At 47.2% G+C, this 24664-nt stretch overlaps 2 protein-coding genes and 1 long non-coding RNA gene across 10 annotated transcripts in view; all 3 read right to left on the minus strand.

The window, feature by feature from the left end:
• LOC128413680 (transmembrane protein 150A-like) overlaps positions 1-9067 on the minus strand; it is a 52699-nt gene extending 43632 nt beyond the window's left edge. The window contains exon 1 of one of the 2 annotated variants that reach the window (XM_053387980.1): positions 8463-9067. In XM_053387980.1, the coding sequence (XP_053243955.1) occupies positions 8463-8527 (65 nt within the window). In that variant the 5' untranslated portion in view covers positions 8528-9067. The remainder of the gene's footprint in view (positions 1-8462) is intronic. The other variant, XM_053387979.1, reaches the window with a different exon arrangement.
• LOC128413681 (uncharacterized) lies at positions 3898-4971 on the minus strand. Its single transcript, XR_008330401.1, has 2 exons — positions 4812-4971; positions 3898-4225 (listed from the first exon to the last, which is right to left on the minus strand). It is a non-coding gene; the product is annotated as an uncharacterized LOC128413681 (long non-coding RNA).
• Positions 9068-17082: 8015 nt separating the features above from the next.
• The window catches only part of GBF1 (golgi brefeldin A resistant guanine nucleotide exchange factor 1), an 85995-nt gene continuing 78413 nt past the window's right edge, over positions 17083-24664 (minus strand). For 4 of the 7 annotated variants that reach the window (XM_053387973.1, XM_053387974.1, XM_053387971.1 and 1 more), the window contains 5 exons: positions 23686-23787; positions 21992-22105; positions 21580-21757; positions 20462-20599; positions 17745-18443 (listed from right to left, as the gene is read on the minus strand). In XM_053387973.1, coding sequence (XP_053243948.1) covers positions 18157-18443; positions 20462-20599; positions 21580-21757; positions 21992-22105; positions 23686-23787 — 819 coding nt within the window. In that variant the 3' untranslated portion in view covers positions 17745-18156. Of the gene's footprint in view, positions 17207-17744; positions 18444-20461; positions 20600-21579; positions 21758-21991; positions 22106-23685; positions 23788-24664 lie in introns of those variants that run through there. The other 3 variants (XM_053387975.1, XM_053387972.1, XM_053387976.1) reach the window with 2 other exon arrangements.

Consider the following 24664-nt stretch of genomic DNA (forward strand, 5'->3'; position numbering starts at 1 on the left):
CGGTGTAGTTTCCTTATCTATTATCTCTGCTAATGGAGAGAAGCTATTCGAGGTCGGAATATTAAAAGTATCCTTTGTTTTTCCATAAAAGAATTCGCTGATTTTGGTTTGCTTGGTGAGGGGCAAACATGCCATTTCCTCTAAGTCCTCAGATTCTCTGCAGCGTTTTCCAACTCCCCTCCTCGCATCAGCAGGGCTGTCTAATTGCTGAGTCATCTCTCCCTTTACCTCGCTCTTCTATCTTCCCTAGGTTTTTCAAAGAGTCGAGGGAGTATTTTCCTTGAAAGTATCCTATTCAAGGAGGAGGAGTGTGCCAAAGGTTATTGGCATAACACTAAATTATGCTCCGTCTGTGCCTCCAAACTTGTGGTGGGAACAGCCCATGAGTCTTCCTGTAAACTCTTCGCAGTGTGATAAGATAGTCAATTCAGCTTTAAACTTCCAAGAAGAGTCAGGAATACAAAGCGTGGGATAGAATGCGGTGAGGAGCTTAAATTTATCTGAGCTCAGTGTTCATTAAAATAGTCTTTAAAAGGAGTAAGAGAGAATAAAAAGATAAAATCAACAGGCTCACATTAGTAGAGTGCTGGTCGCCATCATACCGGAAGTCCCCTCCACTCAGCAGATCTCGTTTAGTTGCGTAGCATTCCTGAGAAAAAGCTCAGGTTGGCAGTGACCACCTGCTGATCTTCACAAGCCAAGTGGGAAATGGCATTATCTTATGTATCCTCAACCACCAGCTTAAGGAAGCTGCCGCTGTATTTCTGCTTTGCAGATTGGCAAGCGGAGGTAGATAATCATTGAAACAAGGTTGGAAGAGACCTCAAGGGTCACCAAGCCCCAGAAAGGCAGGAAAATTTTTATCCAATGTGGGGCTCAAATACATGACCCTGAGATTAGGAGATTCATGCTCTACAGGCTGAGCTATCTACAGGTAGAAACCAAACCCAAGCCAAACAACAGGAAGACATGACTACGTGTGAATTCTGAAGAATTCGATGACAGACGTGTACTCCCAGCGTTGTAACTCCTGCTGGTTGCCTTATGAGCTTTCGAGGCAGTAGCTCATGCAACGCTGTTCTCGAAATTAATGCAAACTGGCTGAGATACAAGTGCTGTCACATGGGCTGACAGACAATAAACAACAGCTAATGATCAACAGAAGGGAAGTGTGGGTGGGGGAGCAGAAGGCCTTTCTTAAGGAAACACCCGGAGTGGGAGAAGAGGTGCCACCTCACCACCAACTCTGAAAATAAGGTTGCATCAACAAAGTAGCTGCCGCAAGGATTTTTTGTTATCTTTTATTAACGGTCGCTTCAAAGGAGGGAACCCACTGGAATAAGGTGCCCCGTTGTAGTTAAGGAAACTGTGATGCTTTGCAGTAAGAAGCAGGTATGGAACAGATGAGGCATGCCATCTAAGAGTCCGAAAAGAGCCAGTCCAAAAGGGTATGGTTTTTTGGTTTTGGTTTTTACAAAACCAGCCTGTGAAACACAGTGCCTCTTCAATGTGTGCAAAAGTATATATACAGCTCTGCACCTGATCATCCAAAACTGGCCCCACAGGCTCTCATACTCCTAAGACCTAGACCATAAACCTCCACTGCTTGTGCTTGCAAGTTGGCCACATAAAATAGGGGATCTCTGGCCAGCCTCCCCAGAAATGCCTTGCAGCACATTATATTGGTGGGAGTGATGGGCAAGTCACCTATGGCTTGTATCAACACTGACTCAGAAATAAACCAAGTTGCTTTTGCCAAAAACCAGGGAGTAGTTTGGCTTATTAACAAGCCAAAAGCGAATCCCTTGCCCTATGAAGCTCCAACCTACCCGCTCCCTCCTCACTTTTGTGAATCCTTCTGAAGTCTTTGCCCATTTTCTTGCAAACTCTACTCAGCATCTGGGAACGGCAGCAGCCAACACTCCAGGAACAATGTTCAAAATTTGCCAGGCATATTTTGCACCTGGCTAACAGCCACTTGGGACATGGGTGGCGCTGTGGGTTAAACCACAGAGCCTAGGACTTGCCTATCAGAAGGTCGGCAGTTCGAATCCCCGTGACGGGATGAGTGCTCGGTCCCTGCTCCTGCCAACCTAGCAGTTCGAAAGCACATCAAAGTGCAAGTAGATAAATAGGTACCGCTCCAGCAGGAAGGTAAACGGCATTTCCGTGTGCTGCTCTGGTTCGCCAGAAGCGGCTTAGTCATGCTGGCCACATGACCCGGAAGCTGTACGCCGGCTCCCTCGGCCAATAAAGCGAGATGAGTGCCGCAACCCCAGAGTCGGCCACAACTGGACCTAATGGTCAGGCGTCCCTTTACCTTTAACAGCCACTTGCAATCAAGTGAAGATGCCCGGGCGCCAGGATGACGCCTGGCGCCTCCACCATCTAGAGGTGGCTGCCTGGGCTTCCTTGGAGCTTGACCATTTTCACACGCTAACAACACACCCTGCAAAATTCTATCTGTTATATTTTATCTGCCCAGTCAGAATGAATTTCAGGAACCATCTTGGGTTTTCATTCGAGAGGGGACTTATTATTTGTTCCTCATCTGAAACTCTGGAGAACTGCTGCTGGCCAGTGTAGGTGATACAGAGGTAGACGGTCCATGGCCTGACTCAAAATGCAGCTTCCTATGTCCCTATATACCTGGAGTCATTTGAATATTTGCATCTTGCTCCCTCCCTACAACCTGCTATGGTAAAATCTGGGTGCGAGGCTGCTCTGCCACCCAGCTCGTCGGACTAAGTAAGTCCGCGGGTCCCTGCGGAAGAAAATGAGCTCAGCCGGACAGGAGCAAACTGCAGAAGATCCAAGTTTATTGCGCAACAGGTTCAAGGCAAGATTGAACAGCGAGAAAGGGGTGACATGAACTTTTGAAACTCCCCCCATGTCCCAGAATACAGTGCAAAATACATCCCAGTTACATCATGAATACATTAAGGAGAGGTTGGGTTACACCGGATTAACATATGGAGGAGGGAGGGGGGAATATGCAGAGCTGGAGATATGCGCAGATAAGCGCTTCCTGAGTGCCGGTGATGGGAAGACAATGGTCCATGTATGCATAGTCTGCCACCTGGCATTGCCCGGAGGAAAGGCTTGGCAAAGCACCTTACTTGAGGGATTATGGAGGACAGGGGAGGTGTCATAGAGTCCTAGAGAAATTGAGCAAATTGGCACGTTGATTTTCTATGGATTTTATAGATTTTAGTCCCTTTTGACATTGACAATTGGGAATAAATGGATATATTGTAGCGAAGAAGAAGATGAAGAAGACATGCCCCCCCCCTTTCCGTAACAAACCCAAACGCGTTGTCTTGCAGCTGACGAACGGCAGGCAACTGTCTCCTTACAACCAGACAAGACAGATTCAACAAGATACCAATCAGTCAGGTTGAGGCAGCCTTCCTCATGCAGCACATTACGGAATATCTGTAAAGGGCAGCCAGTTGTAATTTAGTTTAGCCGCATATTTTGACAATGCAGATTTCCTGCCTGAGGCACCGCAAACGTTTTGAGGCAACCGTCTGCCTCTCCTGCATTGTCCAGAATTGACAAGAAGCCTAGAAAGTGATTCAGCTTGGAAGAATCTGCTAACTAAACACACCAATCAAGGGTAGGCAGCCATCTGGTACTGACAGGCAACCCTGAGCCCCACCGCTGCTAGACAGGTTGCTTGATCTTTTAGTCCGAGGCGAAACCAGTAGCCCAACACTATGCATGCTTACTCAGAAGTAAATCCCACTAATCCATAGGATTTACTCTCAAGCCAGGCAAACAATGGCGACTGTGCATGTTTTCAGGGAAGGGCTTAATGTTTTGAACAGGTCAAGGAAATATCAGGGTTCTTGGCAACAAGGTGTTCCTGCTGCTGCTGCTGTTTTTTTTTTTAAAAAAACTTTGTGGGTATTTCCCCCAGAAAGGGTAAAAGGGTGGGGGGCACAGGAGCCAATTCCTAGGGGCCAAGGTACTTTCAGCCACCCCCAATAAAATATTTGAGCCTCCGCCCCCCCGGTTGATGGGCATTGCCATTCAAATACTGTATGTGTACCTAGTTTTGTGATAGATTATGTGGGGTGGAGCTTACCTGTCCGCCCTCCCAATATTTTATTCAAGTTGGCACCCCTGAGCAGGGGAAAATGCATGGGTCAATATTTACCAGACACTGGAGAGGCCTTTTGGCAGTGAACATGGACCACTGGTACCAAACTGCATGGGAAGGCTTTCTGGGAAATGATATATAATGAATTGAAAAAGGTATTTAAATATACCTTCTTGAAGAAACCAGAGGCCTTTCTCTTGGGCATGGTCGGCCAATTGGTGTTAAAGAAGGACAGAACGTTTTTTATGTATGCTACAACAGCAGCAAGAATACTTATTGCAAAGTATTGGAAGACGCAAGATTTACCCACTCTGGAAGAATGGCAGATGAAGATGATCGACTGTATGGGATTGGCAGAAATGACTGGCAGAATCCGTGACCAGGGAGAAGAGTCGGCGGAAGAGGATTGGAAGAAATTTAAGGACTACTTACAGAAATATTGTAAAATTAAAGAATGTTGAATGATGTTGGATTGAAATTAAGGGGTCTTCAGCTGTAATGTTTTGAGATAAGGATTTGCTGAGTAAATAATTTGAATTGGAATACAAGAAGGGGAGGTTTGAGGAGGTCAGGGAAATATGTCATTGAAAACTAAGTATTGAGAACTGTATGTGTTTTTTTTTTCTTTTTGCTTTTTTCTTTTTGTTTGTATAAAATTGGAAATTTAATAAATATCTTTATAAAAAAAAACAACTGCATGGGAAACAGCGCTACTAGAAAAACTAATCAGCAGACTGAATCTATCATGGGATCAAACAAAGAAGGAGGCCTTCCCCCTTGTGTGGCTCCTCTTTATCACATACAAAGGCCAGCAAGACAATGACCCCCTCCCCTGCCCTAACAACATATGAATCAATAGGGCTAACTTAACCCAGTGATGCCCACTTCTCATACGCAAACAAAACACCCTGCAACCAGTCAACTGCAACTAACCATAACTTGGGCCCTCTGATCTCTCGCTCTGCCAGCAAAAATAAGACACCTACCCATGCGATGTGGACAAAAAAATCTCCACTCATATACTATGTAAATAATGGAAGTCCCTCACCCCCCTCTTATTTTCTCTTTCTCTGTTTTCTCCTTTCTCCCTCCCCATCTCTCTTCCTTCATCAACCCCACATTGCTACAGCAACAAAAACATCTCAAACTGACTGTAATGGACCTGTGTGAAGCATTTTGTTATTTGAAAACAGAGAGACTGAGTGTACTTATGGAAAATCTTTCAATTGCTTCCCAATTTTGCCTGCGCAAAGTTTGTGGGGAGCTTAGAAAGTGACTGGCTGCGTACTGAACATTTACTCCAATTTGTTTTCCAGGAGGGTATACGACACTGGGTCAAGCAATTTGTTCTGCCGCACATTCCAGTGCTTTTTCATGTCACTTTCCTTATAGCAAGAAGTCCAATTGGAGGGGGGGGGATCAGGCTTGTTGAGTAAGGGTGCCAAACCAACTTTAATGGAGGCTTAGGATATATCTTGTTCTTAGCTAGCCTCCTCCTTCTTAGGCTTCTGAGATCAATGCTTTTTATCGCGATAGCTACTGAAATAGTTCAGCAGCAGAGTATAGACTTCAGGAGTTCCTGTAAAATTCTGAAGTTGGGCAGTGGAACGCTGAGCACCTTCCACTCTTGTAAGGAACCAACTACCCCGGAGCTCCTTGGGTAAATGCCAGCTGACAATGGGAAGCTGGGTTTTAAGCTGCCAGTTTCTAAAATGTTTGTAGCCCCATCCTTTGCATGTCTTAGGTGCAGTACTAATGTGTGTGTGTGTGTGTATACATATACATATACATATACATATACACACATACATATATATATATATGTATATATATAGTTCACTTGTGGGTCTCTAAACCCCTGTAGGCAGGGGCAAAGGATTTATTTAGCTGTTCTGTGATTTCCCTGCCCCCTCCCTTTACACCTTTTTTGATCTTAACAGCTGCAGTACCTGTCTGGTGCATTTTTCAAGAAGTCTCAATTATTTCGCCTAAGCACCTTTAGGGGGTGCCCTTTTGTCATTCCTTCTGATTTGCCATATTGTTTGGCAAGGTTTGAACAAGGTTTGCCCTTGTTCTGTCAGTCCTTCATTTTGGCAAGGCTTTCACTTCTGTAAAAAGCAGTTACCTTGCCTTTGGATGACCATCTGTCACGGATGCTTTTGCTGAGATTCCTGCCTTGAGGGGTTGGACTAGATGACCCTCGCGGTCCCTTCCAACTCTACTATTCTAACCCAATTGCATGATGAAGTAAATGGAATTTACCAGTAACTGATTGATTCCTGGTCAAACATTGCAAAGGTTTGGAAATCAACTGTAAATGTTCTGGGAAATGATCTATAATGAACTGAAAAAGGTATTTAAATATACCTTCCCTAAGAAACCAGAGGCCTTTCTCTTGGGTATTGTCGGCCAAGGGGTGTTAAAGACGGATAGAACTTTTTTTATGTATGCTACAACAGCAGCTAGAATACTTATTGCGAAGTACTGGAAGACACAAGAACTACCCACTCTGGAAGAATGGCAGATGAAGGTGATTGACTACATGGGCTTGGCAGAAATGACGAGCAGAATCCGAAACCAGGGAAGAGAAGCAGCGGAAGAAGAATGGAAAAAGTTTAAGGACTATTTAAAGAAATACTACAAAATTAATGAAAGTTAGAATGATGTTGGACTGGAAAGTAAACGGTTACTATTAGTAATGGTTAAGACAAGGAGAATAAGGAAGATTAAATTAAATTTAAATTAAAATAAGGGAAGATTTGCTGAATAATTGATTAGAATCTGGAATACAGAAAAGGGAGGCATGAGGAAGTCGGGGAAGAAAGGTATAAGAAATTAAGATATGAAATTGTACTTGTTCTTTGTTTTGTTTTTGTTTTTGTTTGTTTATGTATCTGTTGTGTTTATGTTATGTTTTGTGGTTATAAAAACTTCTTAATAAAAAATATTATATAAAAAAAAGGAAATCAACTGTAAATGAAGGAGACAGAGGAGAAATGCACTTAAAAACCTCTGCTTAAAAACTTCTAAGGAAGGAGAGACCACAACCTCCAGAGGGAGACTGTTCCACTGTCCAACAGCTCTTATTACAAGAGAAAACAAAAAAAAAATTTTCCTTCCAGTAGCACCTTAAAGACCAACTAAGTTAGTTCTTGGTATGAGCTTTCGTGTGCATGCACACTTCTTCAGATACACTGAAACAGAAGTTGCCAGATCCTTCTATATAGTGAGAAGGTGTGGAGGGGTATTACTCAGAAGGGTGGTGGGAATGGGTGATTGGCAGATAGCTGTGATGAGCCTGTTGACGACTCTTAACGACTGCAATAGGTCTTACAGGAAAAAGCAAGGGGTGAGAAGGTGAAAAATGGCTTTGTCATGTATAATGAGATAAGAATCCAATGTCTTTGTTCAGACCAGGTCTCTCCATGGTTTTAAGTTTGGTAATGAGTTGCAATTCAGCAGCTTCTCTTTCCAGTCTATTTCTGGAAGGTGTGCATGCACACGAAAGCTCATACCAAGAACTAACTTAGTTGGTCTTTAAGGTGCTACTGGAAGGAAAAAAAAAATTTTGTTTTGACTATGGCAGACCAACACGGCTACCTATCTATTACTACAAGAGAGTTCTTCCTGAAGTTCTGACGGAATCTCCTTTCTCCTTTCATTGCTTGATGCAATGTCCGAACATCTCTGGCCAAACGAATCAGAATCAATGCTCAGTACACCCGGGGCGCCATCCAACGCGTGCGCAAAACTGCGCGAAAACAAATCCGGAGGAATGCTTGATAAGCATGTCGTCGGGAAGACACCTCGGGCACGCACGAGGAGCGCGCATCGCACTACTGTATAAGCAGCACTCTGGAAACATGTGGCAGGCTGGGCGCATTTCCGGGCGGACGCGACACAAACACACGACACGCAAAGCATCCTTCCACGCAGATGCTGCCCTCCACCCTAACAGGTCTCAGCCCTGAAACTTTCCACTGGCACTGCCTCACTTCCACCCCGCCTTGCACGGGTGGAGGAGAAGCGGAGGCGCTTTTTCGAGCAGCTCCGAGGCTGGGGCCATGCGAGGAGATTTCGCGAAGGCCATCCCCGGCTCCGTCTGGAGGGCAGGCTCGCGGGCGCAGGGCCGAGCGGAGAGGCCAGGCCAGGGCAGGGCGCGGGCAGGCGGAGCCGCGGAGAAGCAGCGGCAGCCACGGCTCCGGAGCGCAGCCCGCCACCTTCGCCTCCCCCCGGCGGCGCCGGAGCCCCCAGAGCCACTCGGGGCAGAAACGCCGCTGGCTGGAAGCGTGGCGCGCGGGTCCGCTGGCGAGGGTCCCTTCCCGCCCCGCCGCCCGCCCCGTCCTGTGTTACTCACACGATCCACATGCCGGTGATGCTGAAGGCGGGCAAGGCGATAGGCAGGATCGCCCAGGCGGGCATTTTGGGGCGGAGGCGCGCCCGACAGGGGGAGCTCGCCCGCCCGCCCAGCCAGCGTCCGGTGGGCGCCAGGAGGGAGTCGGCTGCAGCGCGCCTGGCGCCGGCCCCTACCAAGGCCCTCGGCCCCTTGCGCAGCGGACTGACTGGAGCGCGGGACGACGACGACGGCGCCAAAGTCGGCGGGGCTCCAGCCCGGCGGCGGCCAAAGCGTAACTTCCCGCCCCCCGAGGAGGAGGAGCGAGGCCGGCATGGGACGGGGCGCCCCCGCCTCGGGGGCCGGTCTCCGCGCGCTGCCCGCCCCGGCTTGGAGAGGTCGGGGAAGGGAGAGCTCTGCGCGCGCTCGTCTTCGCCTCAGCGAAAGGGAGAGGCTGTGCCTTTCCTGAGGGGAGCGAGCGGCGCGCCGGAAAGCGCCCTTCTTCGGCAGAAGAGGCTCTCCGTCTCTCCCCCTCAAGGCCTGGTTTGTGCTTTTCGCGCTTGCGGCTCGGCGAGGCTTGGAAAGTTACCAAAGAGGGGGAAGTTGAGTTGGCGCTGCTTCTGGCAAATACGCGTGTGAGAGGAGAGCGTAAGAAAGTTGTCGGGAGACCGAGACAGACCATTGGTCCAGGCGCAAGGTTACCCCAAACTTGGGTCGCCGTCTGATTTTTTGGGACTACAACTCCCATCATCCCTAGCTAGCAAGACCAGTGGTCAGGGGTGATGGGAATTGTAGTTCCAAATTCCCAAAGTTTGGGAGACAGTGGTCCAGAGTTTCACGGAGTGGGAGCGGCTTCCTCAGCTGCATCTGAGGATGCCGGGGCTTGAACCCACAGCCCTGCCGCACTCCCGCAATAAACTTTGGTTCTAATCTCTCTCCACACACACACACACATATGGATGTAGTGACCTGGCCTAGCCGAGACTAAGTGGCTGCTAAGTCACCTATACATCCCCTTCCCCCGCCATAATGGGCAGGGTTTTTTTCTTTAAAGTGCTGCCACTTTCTCCATTTGGTTACAGGTGGGTTGGAGACCTGTGGATTACCGTATTTTTCGCACTATAGGACGCACTTTTTCCCCTCCAAAAATGAAGGAGAAATGTGTGTGCGTCCTATGGTGCGAATGCAGGCTTTCGCTGAAGCCTGGAGAGCCCCACCGCCAGCCCCACAAGCTCGGGGGACAGCGGGGAGGCGGAACGCCGCCATCCCGCTGTCCCCCGACTTGGTTAGAAGGCTGGCGGGGGGCAGAAGCCTGCTCCTCCCCATCGCCAGCCCCGCAAACTCGGGGGACAGCGGGAGAGGCGCAGCGCGCCTTTCCCGCTGTCCACCAACTCGGTTAGAAGGCTGGCGGGGGGGGGGAGAGAAGCCTGCTCCTCCCCGTAACCAGCCCCGCAAATTCAGGGACAGCGGGAGGGGCGCAGCGCGCCATCCCGCTGTCTCCCGACATGGTTTGGAGGCTGGCGGAGGGCTTCCTCCTCCCCCAGCCCCGCAAGCTCCCAGAGCGATGCCAAAGCTGCGCGCAGCTTCGGCATGGCTCTGGGTCCCGTTCTGGGGGAGGGGGAAGCTCGGGCTTCCCCCGCCCCAGCCCCGCGCCTGGGGGGGGGGGAAATAAAATTTCCCCCCTTTATTTCCCCCCCCCCAAATCTAGGTGCGTCCTATGGACCGGTGCGTCCTATAGTGCGAAAAATACGGTAAGTCAGGGTATGATGGTGATTTCTTACCTACCCAGTTTATCAAAAGGTCCCAGGACAGGATAGGAGTGAACTCCTAGAGGCTGAGGTCCCTTCGGCCTCCCCAATAAAATATTTAAGGGGGTCGGGCCCCACCAAAGTTGATGGGAATTGCCATTCAAATAGTGGGCCTGTATCATGTCTTGTGGGACTTAGCTTCTCCCCTCCCCCCCCCAAAATAGTTCAACCTGCAGCACAGGTTACACGTTGCAGCAATTAAAAAATATAGTGCTGAAAATCGTTTGAAACAACTTATACTCGTATGGATAGATCTGCCCAGTCTAGGTGGTAGTGCCCTACTGCTCCTTCCTGGGTGAGAGCAAGTGGCATTTTAGCCACCTCAACACTCTACAATGTAGCACCTGTCCTGTCCTGGTAGACAGGGGTTGTCCAACATGCCCCCCTCCCTAGCTCTCGTTGTGCCTTCCCAAAGCTGGGTAAGCAAGGCTTTGGGAAGAGGCATGAGGGCTGTGACAACTGACAAGGACCTCCTGGGATAGCTCCGTTGATAGAGCCCGGGACTCTTAGTACCAGGCTCATGAGTTTGAAGCCCACATTGGGCCAAATATTCCTGCATTGCAGGGGGCTGGACTAGATGACCCTTGTGGTCCCTTCCAATTCTGGGATTCTATGACTCCCTCCTAAAGTCTAGTTAACACTTTGTCAGGAAAGAGGTGGGAGGGCTCCAGGACCCTGCCAGAGCCTCACACACCCAGTACCTCAGCTGGCTTTGGGATGGCAGTGCAAGGGCTGCAAGATGGGAGGGTCAAATTTGGCCTGGCTCCTTCCCCCCAACCCCCGCCACACAACAAGGCAGTGTGTGTCAGGAGGGAAAAGTAGGCAAACTATCCCCATGCCCACCCTCACTAACCCCCCCCCCCGGCCTATCACCCACTATTCCAACACGCAGCACAAAACCTCCAGATAAAAACCTGGCAAGCCAAAGGTCTACACTGTCTAAAACACTTCTACAAAAACAACAAATCCATGCCAACACAGGAAATACAGGACAAACTAGGGGACACCTAAATACCTTGGCTAACACACCATCAATTTCATGCCTTCTTAAACAAATGATGATGATGACGATGATGGCAGTGTGTGGCCTGTGGGTTTTGTGTCAAAGTGGGATGCGGGTGGCGCTGTGGTCTAAACGACAAGAGCCTAGGGCTTGCTGATCAGAAGGTCGGCGGTTCGAATCCCCGCGACGGGGTGAGCTCCCGTTGCTCGGCCCTGCTCCTGCCAACCTAGCAGTTCGAAAGCACGCCAGTGCAAGTAGATAAATAGGTACCGCTCCAGCAGGTAGGTAAACAGCGTTTCCGTGCGCTGCTCTGGTTCGCCAGAAGCGGCTTAGTCATGCTGGCCACATGACCTGCAAGCTGTACGTCAGCTCCCTCGGCCAATAAAGCAAGATGAGCGCCGCAACCCCAGAGTCATCTGCAACTGGACCTAACGGTCAGGGGTCCCTTTACCTTTACTCTTGTGGCCCCACTTGGTATGAAATGTTGGACTGCCCTGTGGTACACCTTCAGGCATGGTGGCAAAATACTTAAGCATCTCAGAGATGCTTAGCTGTGTAAATCTCTTACTAAACTGAAGACAGAACACTACACGTATAGGTGTAACTCATCAAAGCCCTAGTTCCATGGGAAGGCATAGGCTACATGCGTGGTCATCTTGCCACATCCGCAGGCCCAAGTATTCTCAGAGTGGAGGGGGACACCAAAGGGATTAAGACCTGGATCTTTCAGCAGTCTCTTCCCTGCTCCCAGCCACACTTTTAAAAGTAACTGCCATCTGAGAGTAAATTCTGCCTAGCTCAAGATGTAATTTACTTCAAATTATTTTGTAAGAAAAAAGACTAATACATATACTGTAACAATAAGTAAATATTAACTCACAACTGGGGAGAAAAGAATTAACCCGCCCATCCCATGTATTCTGACCAAAACCCAAACCCTACACTGCAGTTATGCTTGAAAAGAGCTTTCTATCAGTGCCAATGGAAGCAGAGTGCTATTGGGGGTGGTCCCCAAAGGCGGAGCCCCAGCTATTTGCACCAAGTCCCAGATCTCTTTCCCCTTCCCCTCCCTTAAAAAAGAGAGACTTTGCCTCAGGTGGCAAAATGTCTTGGATTGGCCCTCTTTGGGTAGGGCAATCAACTCTCCGTTTATTATGCGGAGGCTGCACTGTGATTCCAACATATCCCACCTTCAATATCCAATAAAGTACACAGACCTCCAAATTGCTAACCTTCTCCCCCACTTTCATTAGTTGAGTCTTGCAGAATTCAGCACCAAAGGCACCCTAAGGATCCCCCAACCCAAGCATAGAGACCCTGGGTCCTTCTGTTGTTGGAGAACTCCCATCAGACCCTGTTAGTGTGGGCTGGTGAGGGATGATGTTAACTGGAGAGTACAGCTTCATCATCCCAGCCCTTTTTAAAATCCAGACTGCCATATTTAAAGACATGGGAAAAGGAAGCAACTTGTTTCTTACCATTTCTTACCCGCCAGCTCCCATTCAGGATCTATCTGACATCTAAGCCAGGTTAATGTTCCAGAATTACTCCACACACAGCCCAAGAAGGGGGACATCCAAGGCATAAGGGAACAGGTTTAGCAACATTTAATGTCTCTTCCAGCAGATCCAAAAGCCAGTCAGACTTTGTGGGCTGTTCTATACTACACTTCTGTTCCCCCTGCTTTTTAACCCACCACCCTCGCAACCCTTCCATCCATTTCCATTTTGACTATAACGCCAGGAAAGAGATCACACCTTCCAGGTCCCACAAAGAAAAGTAGAAGGGCTTTGGTGGACCTCTTTGTAGATTCTTTCGTTCACTGTCAGAGGTTCCCCACAAGGAGAAAAGTCTGTCTCCATGGCTGGCGCGGCAGCAGCAGCTTGACCTCACATCCTATACACTCCTTAAGGAGGAAGCTGCTGTGCCATAAAGCATGGTGGCACAAGTATGGGAAAACACAGTGAAAATGAAAACACACCCAAAAGGAAGAAAACATAGATGCCGAGTGTTTCCAAATGGCCAGTTTATTATGGTTTGTTTGCAGGGAGGTTAGATGATATTCCATCAAATCAAGCATCCTTTGACACTTTCCAGTGCGTTTCTCCACCACTTTCCTTATTGCAAAATGCCCGTTCTTTGGGGGTGCGGGTTCGTTGTACTGGAGCTCCAAATTCATTGTACTTGTGCAACCTGAATTTGCCAGTATGCAAAACAAAAACAAAAAACAGCAACAGTCTGGAAACACCCCTGGTTCCTCTTGAACCTTAAATCATAAATAACCTTGACCATAAATCATTGTGGTGCTCAAATAAAATCAGGGAAGATGTGAGCCCACCCCTAGGAAGATGCCTTGTGCAGGGTTTTCCCATGTATGTGCCTGCATAGTCTACAAAGGGCACAGATCATCACACTCTTCAGCTGCAAAGGCCATTGAATATTAGACACACAAGAGAGACTACTTGTCCAACTTGAATGAACATTTATGCTGGTTCTCCAGACCCTCTAGCGGTCATCTTTAATTATGAATATAGTAGTGTTAGTCCATGTAGTAGCCTCCAGATGTTGGTCTGTAACTTACATCAGCCTCAGGCAGCATAATAGCCAATGGTTGGGGTGATCAGAATTTTAGTGAACAGTAACGAGAGCAGCACAGAGTCTACCCCTGTTCAATAGTTTAATGCAGCAATAGCCCTGGAACTCCTGAGGAGCAATGAGCAAATTTCATGTTAGTCACCCTCTATGCTGCACAACACACAATGTCTTCTCTGGTGGAAAAGTGCAACATGTTGAAGTTGATGCTCGGGGAATATACCTCCAGCAGGTGAAGGTTTAAAGGATCCAGTTGCACATTTAATCAGATACAGCAGATCTTTGAAAAAAGCCATCACAAATTCAGTTTACCTTGTGTTCTTGTGTGCACTGTGGAAGACCTACCCAGTCACATTACTTTGCCCTTACAGAGCCATGTTTCTAGCTGTCAGGGAGGCCAGCTCTTTTTGGTGTTTTTCAAGCATAGATTCCACTCTTTGCCAAGACCTCTGTGGCAGAGGTACACAATGCCATCATCTCCACCGTCAAAATAGGTACCTCTACCAGCTATAATCTCTGAACAATTTTGCTGACTTTTAAAGTTTCCTTAGCCAGTTCTTCAATAAGGGCAGAAATACACAGCCGCAGTTTAATTGGAGCTTACATGTAGACACTAATCTTCTGACTTTACTGTCAGAGGAAGGAGTTCCCTAAAAGCAGTGTTAACTGACAAAACAAAACAAAACCAAGGCTTTGTAGCACAAACAGTGCAAAAGATTGGCATGATTTCTGATAGGTGCTTTCCTATCTGGTCCACAGCGCAGCATCCCTTCCTTCACCTCCACCCCAAATGCATGTTTTGGGTACTTCCTCATTCCATATCCTTCTCTTTATTATACTAGAACTCTGCACCACTCAATGACACTTGATTGAATAAGTATCCTGCATCCACTGCCAAACAACACGTAACACACACAGAGAATTCACTGCCACATGTTGTGTTGATGGTCACTCGCCTGGCCAACACTTAAAAGAGGATCAGGCAAACTGATCCAAGCCTATCAGTTGTTATTAAGCCACGACCACAAACTAGAATCTCCATTTTCAGAGACAGCCTCAGAACACCACTTGCTTGGGCAGGGGCAACTAACACAAGGAGAGAGGGGTGTTGTTTTCTTGCCCTACATGTCAGATTCCTGGATAAATTTCTGGGCAGTGTTGGTAACTATTAGATCCGCCCTTCGTCTGATTCAGTGGAACTCTTGTAACATAGAATTAATTGCCACAAGATGTAGTAATGACCACAAGCAGAGATGGCTGCTTTAAAAAGTCTCTGCCATTAGCTGCAATAGCTGAATGACAGTTCAGTTTGCAAGCAGAATATTCCAGAATGCTCTATGCATCTTGATTCCCTGCTGGTGATCTTCCATCGGCATCCAAGTTTCTGTTGTGATAAGTGGAACGCTGAACTACATGGACCTTGCTCTGATCCTGCAAGACAGCTCTTGTATTCATAGGTAAATATTCTGCAAATAACTGCTGACTCTTAAAAGCAAACAAATGTTTCGGGGACAATCCGCTTGTTCACATTTGTCTTTACCCTGAGCAACTATACCTCATTCTTCCTGTACCAGTTGTTGCATTTTCAAACTGCAATTACTTTCAATTCACATAACGATTAAAATACATTAATAGGGTGATTGGAGCTAATCACACGAGTCTTGTCAAACACACGCATTGAGCTGGAAAGAAACTGCACTCTTTGGGTCATTTGTATAAGCAGAGAGGATCCCTATGCTTACTTCAGCAAACTCTGGATGTTCTTATCAGGTAGAGGCTGAACACAAACCTGTGATAAACAGTTTCATAGCAATGGATTGCACTAAAAAATGTTTTCTCCAGCTGGGATGTTAGAACTAGGTGGACACGTTTTGTGAAAGTGGCCTTTTAATGCTACTCAAGTTCAAAAGTGTATCAGGAATTTCAGCAGTTTTAAGGTGGGAAAGATTCAGTAACAGGCTTAATGGTGGTCTACATACTCGGTAGAATGGAACAGTGTGGAGGATGCTGTATGTATGGCTTCCCTATGAGGGATTGACAAACCTTCTCATTCTCGGTTTCTCTGAGTTTGTCATCTTTACAATCTTAAGTTCAGTTTGTTCAATCTTCACATATGCTTGCATTTTTTTACAAAAAGAATATTTGTGAAAATTCATAACACTTTGGTGCATTTATACCCACGCATCCATTTCTCTATGCCATTTTGCCTAACGTACAAATTTTTGCAAACAATCTGTCTTAGCAGAATGCCATTGCTAATGTTCTTTCCCGCTTATATAGACAGACATGTTTGCACGCACATCTTTGTAATATGTGCACTAATATGGGCAATTGGGAGACCAGCTGGTATCACACAGAGGGGCAGACTTGACCCCGAAGCCTTCATAATTGCTAATCCCTACTTTACAGTGACAGAAATTGGATTCTAGCCACACTGCAATTGAAGGCAACAATTTTGTGGTGCACACACACACACACAAATCTGTATTCCTTCCTAACTGCAACCTAGGAGTGCTCTACCAAGTCTCAAGTGTGAGAAAGGGGAGAGGGGGATGTTGAGGGGAAACAGCCCCCTGGCCATTCATCCTGACACCACCCCCTCCCCAAGTAATGTTTGCTTATTAGTGGCTTGGAGTAACTGGCTGTCTTGCCTAATCTCCTTTTCAGTGCATCGCAGGCAGTACTGTCGGGAAAGGCAGAATAGACTGAGGCGGTAGAGAGGAAGGCACTTCAGGCTGTGCACTCCATGTGTTCATGGGATGCACATGCTCCACCGCAACATGCCTGAGTGGGCATCAAGCAGATTGGTGAGTGAGGAGCAGGGTGGTGTCAACGGACTGTATGCGCCACCATGTGGGCTTACCTAATGGCAACAATAGACAATTGGCCATCTGCAGCACCTCCACCACCCTGAAGGAACACCTGAAAAGGCTGGATTGGCTGCGTCCCCAAGGTAGGGACAAGAACCTCATGTCCGTGAGGAGCTATCATCAATTGTTAAGGGTGATAAAACATGCACGCCCTCAAATGGCATCAAAATATGAATGTGGTAGGAGAATATAAAATATTTGAGGGGGTCGCCCCCCCCAAGTTGATAGGCATTCAAATGGTGGGTGTGGCACATCATGTGACTGATTATATGGGGGGGCGGCTTACCTGGGATCCCCAATATTTTATTCAAGTTGGCACCCCTGGTGGGGGAGGGATGGGGCAGGGGAGAAGAACTGCTAAGCCAAAATAATTCATTTACAGGTCATATTTATTCCACTGTAAAAAGTCAATAGACTCCTTATATATATATACACACACACACAGTCACCTGCCGTTCCACACAGTAGACACTGGCTTCAGTTCCCAATGGGATTCTGCAATAAATGTGGAGAATTTTAGCCTAACGCATAAGAGGAAGGAAGCACTAGATGAGACACATTTCACTCTGCTTTTGTGCTAAGAGGCCAGAGGTGCAGGAGGGGGTAACAGCATCCTCCTAAAGTGAAAGCGACCAGAAGGAAAATTTAGCAGCCTGTTCCCAAATGAGTTAGAGCATCATGTATGGCCAATTCCTGCCTGCTCCCAGAAGCCTCTCACTTTATCGGGCACTAATCAACCAAGTCTAGTTATCTTGTGTGATTGTGAGTGCAAGCAAAGAATGCCTGGAGGGCACCCAGTGAGATTTAACTGAAAGGAGGAGAGCTTCCAGTAGAAGGGTTAGTCAAGATGGTACAGCTCGCTCAGCACTGCAGAGGTTCCCCTTCCCTGTCCTGGGCCCAGGCCTCTGCTTCCGGTCCCACATTCTCTGGTCTTGTCCAGTGGGCAGATATTTTCCCCCCAGCTCTCGCTACCCAGCAGAGTAGCTGAAGAGTCAAGCCAAAGAGTGGAAAAGTCACATTCTCAAGTCAATGAGAATAGGCAAGCAAATATCCGTAATAGGAGCATCTCTGCTTAATTTCCTAGGGAATATAGCTCCTCTGCTCCACTCTGCAGGAAACGCCTACCTTCTTTCTTTTCTTTTAGATCCCAGGCAGCAGAAGGTGTGTGCTGAAAAACTGACTGCTGCCCCCTAACTCTAAAGAGAAGAGAAGCTGGCCATTACCCACACAGAGATTGCCTCTGCACAAAAGGAGCCAAGGGCCATGGAACAGATGAGCTGGGATGGAAATGTTGGCCTTAGGTCCACTGGGGAGCACAGCCACATTGCATAGTGGCCTTCCACACTTCTGCTAGGGTCTTCCCTACAGCAATCATGGCTTCTACTAGACAGAGCATCCTGTACCACCATCACCCCTGCAGCCAACTGTCCTCTTTACTCCTCTCCTCAGTTGACTTCAGAAGCTGTCATGGGGTCAGTCGGCCGCTGGGAGGCCAGAAGAGGCACAGGAGAGGTGGCCTCTATGAGGGCTGGGTTCAGAATAATAGGTAGAGTCATAGGTGGCACTCCCACCTGCAAGGGGGAGGCCAGAGGCTGAAGAATAAGAGGTTGCTGTGCCACCGCTTGAGGTGCATCTTTCGCCGAGCTCACTTTCACAGGTGCTGCTGCTGGAGGGTGAAACTGTGGTCCAGAGAGACTGGAACTGCTTGGAACTGAAGCCGTCTCAGGGTCTGCTGAGAGAAGAGAATAGATTTTTCACTTGTTCAAGAGGAAAATTAGTCACCAGATAATATGTTCCATGGGGACGCGGGTGGCGCTGTGGGTTAAACCACAGAGTCTAGGACTTGCTGATCAGAAGGTCGGTGGTTCGAATCCCCGCGATGGGGTGAGCTCCCGTTGTTCGGTCCCTGCTCCTGCCAACCTAGCAGTTCGAAAGCACATCAAAGTGCAAGTAGATAAATAGGTACCACTCCGGCGGGAAGGTAAACAGTGTTTCCGTGCGCTGCTCTGGTTCGCCAGAAGCAGCTTAGTCATGCTGGCCACATGACCCGGAAGCTGTATGCCGGCTTCCTCGGCCAGTAAAGCTAGATGAGCGCTGCAACCCCAGAGTCGGCCATGACTAATGGTCAGGGGTCCCTTTACCTTTACCTAATATGTTCCATGACCTCCCCAAGCTTCATCTAGCTCACTCTGGGTGTGTATAAGTACACACAAATCATTCCTTTTTATCTTGGAACTGTTCCAGGGACTGCAATATCTCAAGGACCGCCTCTTTCCAGATGAACCTACCCAGACCCTGAGATCATGTTCTGAGGCTCTCCTTTGTGTTCCCCCTTCCTCAAGAGGTGCGGAGGGTAGCAACACAAGAACGGGCCTGCTCTGCAGTGGCTCTCCATCTGTGGAATGCTCTCCCCAGGGAAGTTCGTCTGGCACCTTCATTATACACCTTTAGACGCCAGGCAAAATTTCAACCAGGCCTTTGGTTGATCCTGTTTACATCCTATGCCCTTTTAAAATGTGTGGTTTTTTTGGGGGGGTAGCTACTGGGTTGTTGTTTTTATTTTTATTAGGTATTATGTGGTTTTATATCTTGATTTTATTCTGTGAACTGCCATGAGACCCCCGGGTATAGGGCGGCATATAAATTCAATAAATTAATAAATCATCGTCGTCATCATCATCGCACTGCCTCTTCAGTCACCCCATGTGACGTGCCTCTTCCGATTCCTATACTAGTTTCCCATTCTGCTTCTCATTCTGCATATATTTGTTTCTTTAACTCTACACCTTTAGCAGCTCAACAGATTCCTGCCCTCTTAAATCGTTTTACCCATTCTTCCTTGGTGCTCCTTAGGCTGGAACTCCCAGAACACAAACACATGTGACGCCAACTCTTTCTCCCCTTCAAACCTCACCCTGAAACTCATCTTTTATGAGAATGCTTTGGCTTAACCTCTAACTGAAGCTTAAGCAGTGCAACTGAATTTTCTCTCTTTTATCCAGCGCTACCTCTTCTTGGTCTAGCCCCATCTTTAACCCTTCAGCCGGCAGTCAAAAGCACTTTTAGTCAGACAAGCCTGTGGCCTCATTACCCACCTTGTTAAGGCATCTGTAAATATACAAATTGATGCGTTTTACTGATGTTTTTACCTACTTGTTTTTATTTTTACTTTGTATTTTACTGCCGTTAATCGCCCTGAGCACCATTTGGTGGAAAGGAAGAATATAAAATTAACAAATACGGATTCCTATCCTCTGTTTGCTGTACTTCCCACATTCTAAGACTTTAGACTGTAAGTAACCTGGAACAGGGATATGTTTGTTGCTGGTTTGTTGTTTGTTTAACTTGCATTAGTTTGTAAAGCATCATGTTCAGTGATGAGGAGATTTGAAAAATTACTCATGCAATACTGCTGCTGCTGCTGCTGTTACTACTGCCACCAGTTTGCAGCAAAAAAGAGATCTGGTCCCACCCCTAAGACAGAAAAGGATCAGCTGCAGGGGGTTTGTTTCCTCGCTGCCTGCCTGAAAAGGTGGCAAACTCTCGTTTCTGCCACCAGCTAAGTGACGTAGGCCACTTGCTTCTCAGGAAGAATATGGCAAGAAGACAAACATGATCCCATTCATTAGCCAGTGAAACAACACCTCTCCAATGCTTTCTTCCTCTTCCCATTCCTTTTATATTATGTCTTATTAGATTGTGGTGGTGGTGATAGAAGCAGCTCATTCTTGCAGGAACTGTAGGACTTACCAATGGCCGCCAGCTCAGGAGATTTCTCAGAGGGAGCTGAATGAGTGGCAGTCCTTGTATCCCCTCCAGGGGAATGTGGCAGGGAAGATACTGTTGGCTTGGAAGGATGCATCTCTATTGGTAAGGTAGGAACTGGGTCTAAATAAAAACAGCAAGCAAAAGAGAAAAAAAAGATTATACCTCTCGAGGAAAAAGGCTTTCCCTTAAATCAAGACTGCGGGCTCCCACTCATGTCAGATCAGGCTGCTCTGGCAACACGGGACAAGACTATACACACCAACCCACACACGAGTATTCTCTGCTATGACAAGACATCAGGAGTCTATTCTAGCACGATCTGTGCAACAGCCCCGCTCCCCAATAGTCTGCACCATCAAGGGAACCAAGGCATGAACTGTGGTGTGAATCTTAACTTAGCCATCAGGACTGTTTGTGCCCAGTCATCTTTTCAGGCAAAGAAAGCAAGAGATGCACAACACTGGTTTTGGGATTGGCTTGGAGCTCCATTTCTGTTGCTGCCTAGTAAAGCCTCAGATCTACTGCTTTCTAGGGTCCATCTCAAGCCCCAAGCACTGGCTCCTTTCTGCAAGGAGCACAAGAAAAGGGGAAAAGAAATGCCTTAAGAGAACAAAATGAAAAGGAGAACAGGCTCTGGTGCTCATTGATGAAAAACTCTTTATTGCAGCTCAACACATTTCAGAGTAAAACACTGCCCCTTCGGGAGCTTGAAAAACTTGTGTTATTAATGTTCAAAAACACCTTGTACTCAAACTCTAACCAACTCAAGAACCAGCTTGAAAAAGTAGGAATGTAATCCTCGCCATCTATACTGAACTAGGTTTACAAGTTGGTTAGATTTGAAGAATAAGGTGGCTTGAAATTTTAAGAACTCGCACATTTTTTAAGGTCCTGAAGGAGTTTTACTACCAAACATGCTGAGCTAAAATAAAGAGCTTTGCATCAGTGAGTAACTAAGGGTGCTTTCCTGTTTGGTTTGTTTCATTTCTTTCTGCAAGGAACCTTGCATGGCCACTTCTACATACCCCCAAGTGCCTCTCTCAGAACATGAAGCTTGCTCACAGATTCTAAACATAACACAAAGCGGTTGGCTTGCATACCTTGGATGACTGTCTGTTTGAAGAGCTCATCCCTCAGTTTTGGCAGAAAGCAGTCTATGCGTTCCCAGGTGATCTCCCAGAGATCAGAGTAGCCTGTTCGTGAGTCAGCACTGTGGAATATTCCAGCCGTGTCCATTACTAGCAGCATATTTTTCAGTGATTCAGGGATGGCCTCTGGCTGCAAGGCAAGACATATCTAAGAGCTAAAATCTGAGATCCTATACACTTTCTTCCTTCTGAATCAACTGCTCCCTCAAGTCCTGTTTTTAGATCACTATCAGAGGTTAACATGGGGCTGGATCACTGGAAGACCAAGAAGGGTGGAAAGGCCCAGAGGGGTGTTAACATGCATTTCAGACATGGGCCTACCAAGGAGAGATCCTAGAAACCTGAAGGGGCAGCAAATACATACCAACAAGTCACTGGATCCAGAATGCATGTATTTGTCCATGAAATCCAGAATTGTCAGCCATAGTGCAGCAAAGGTTGGGAGGGAGAGCAGTGGAGACAAGTGCTGCAGAAAGACCTAGGATAGAACAGAAGATCACACAGTAAGCATATAGCATGAGAGGAAGAGGAACCTAAGGTGACTGCTCTGACACCACAGGGTATGTTTAAGGTTATTTTAAAGCCCTAAACGACCTCTGTCCAGTATACCTGAAGGAGCATCTCCACCCCCATCATTCTGCCCAGACGCTGAGGTCCAGCACCGAGGGCCTTCTGGCGGTTCCCTCACTGCAAGAAGCCAAGTTACAGGGAACCAGGCAGAGGGCCTTCTCGGTAGTGGCACCCTTGGAACGCCCTCCCACCAGATGTCAAAGAGATAAACAGCGACCAGACTTTTAGAAGACATCTGAAGGCAGCTCTCTTTAGGGAAGCTTTTAATGTTTAATAGACTATTGTATTTTAATATTCGGTTGGAAGCCGCCCAGAGTGGCTGGGGAAGCCCAGCCAGATGGGCAGGGTATAAATAATAAAATTATTATTATTATTATTATTATTATTATTATTATTATTATTATTATTATTCCTAGACAGCTCTGCCCTGTTAAAGGATTCCAAACCCTGGGAATGCTGTGCCACACTTGGCCCCAAAAGCTTGTTTAGGGCCTCTTGTAAAAAATCACCAGACCATGGGGCCACAATGCTTAAATCCTGAGAGAGTAATCAATTTAATGAAATGAACAAGGTTGTACACACACTACAGTCTTAACACAGATGGCCAGAATTAAGACAGGCAGGGTGATATTACTTGTTGTTAAGCTTTAAATTCTGTGTATAAATATGGGCGGGGGGTGTCCTGCACAAGCAGGGTTGTCTTTTTGCAAGTTATCCTTTCATTTCAACTGTAAAGGTGAAAATGTAGTAACTTAAAATAAATCCTCTCTGGCTCCTTAAAGCTTGTTAGCCAACCACAGGGAGCTAAAACAAAGTCCTCACCCTGCTACAGAGATTGCAGGTGAAGTACATATAAACAGAAAAAGTTACTAGGAGAATAGACTTTGTTTTTGTTTAGTGACAGTGAATTCAGGGCAGGAGGCTACTACACCACTTCCCACTGGGAATTGGGACACCAGTTCAAAGGAAGGTAGCAATTCAAAGTGGAGACACTGGGTGTCTCCTGAAAGCCCCAGTTCAAGTCTGCTCATCCCCACTGCCTAATAGGCATAGTCAGAGGGACCTTTAAACTGATGTACTGGATGCAGGTGGCGCTGTGGGTTAAACCACAGAGCCTAGGACTTGCCGATCAGAAGGTCGGCGGTTCGAATCCCCGCAACGGGGTGAGCTCCCGTTGCTCGGTCCCTGCTCCTGCCAACCTAGCAGTTCGAAAGCACGTCAAAGTGCAAGTAGATAAATAGGTACCGCTCCAGAGGGAAGGTAAACGGCATTTCCGTGCACTGCTCTTTTTCGCCAGAAGCAGCTTAGTCATGCTGGCCACATGACCCGGAAGCTGTACGCCGGCTCCCTCGGCCAGTAAAGCGAGAGGAGCGCCGCAACCCCAGAGTTGGTCACGACTGGACCTAATGGTCAGGGGTCCCTTTACCTTTACCTTACTTAACATTAGAAAGCTTTGCTCTCTGAAAAGTAAAGTAAGAGGCCTCGCACCTTGGAGAGGAGAGTAGAGGCTCTCATTCTGGTCTCCTCCATTCCACCGACGTCTGCAGGGCTGATATTTTCTAGGAGTTTGGTCAGCAAAGGAAACAGCACCTATTATCCAAGATAAGCAGCACACTGGTAAATAAGGACAGGAGGCAAAATATAGTAGGGGTTGAGAGCAAGAAGCTTTCCTGCAGTCTGACTTTTTCTAGGGGACAGCAGATGATCACAACAACATAAAGATTATTAGGAATGGGTCCAGAGGGACAAAGAAAAATAAGGTTGCCCTAAGACAAATCACCTCCTCCAATGATGATGCAACTATATCAATTCTCCTTGAACTGCTCTTCACCCTAGCTAGTTTGCTATTGACTTATATGGATGCACATCTTCCAGTGAATTGGTTGCAACTGAGGGAGGCAAGATGCAGGCTCACTGAAGGTCTGTGCTGACCATGGCTGATGGGAACTGTAGTCCAGAGCATCAGGAAAGCACCAGGTTGGCAAATGCTATGCAAGTAGGAATTTGCTGCCTACTTACAACTATGCTGTAAAGCAGTAATAGGCAACCTAAGGCCCATGGGCCGGATGCGGCCCAATCGCCTTCTCAATCCGGCCCACGGACGGTCCAGGAATCAGTGTGTTTTTACATGAGTAAAATGTATCCTTTTATTTAAAATGCATCTCTGGGTTATTTGTGGGGCATAGGAATTTGTTCATATTTTTTTCAAAATATAGTCCAGCCCACCACATGGTTTCTGAGGGATGGTGGACCGGCCCATGGCTGAAAAAGGTTGCTGACCCCTGCTGTAAAGGGTCTAAATGTCCTGCTTCCCATTGGATTTTTTGAATTTGAAGTGGGAAAACTCAGCTCGCCCTCAAAGGAGATGAAAGCCCCCTCCTCTCCCAAGCCTTCAGAACTGGAAAAAAATAGGATTTATTGCTGTTTCTACTTGAAATAGGGGCAGTCCCTTCTATCAGACGTGTAA

This window comes from Podarcis raffonei, chromosome 5 (assembly GCF_027172205.1).
Source record: "Podarcis raffonei isolate rPodRaf1 chromosome 5, rPodRaf1.pri, whole genome shotgun sequence".
Taxonomy (NCBI): domain Eukaryota; kingdom Metazoa; phylum Chordata; class Lepidosauria; order Squamata; family Lacertidae; genus Podarcis; species Podarcis raffonei.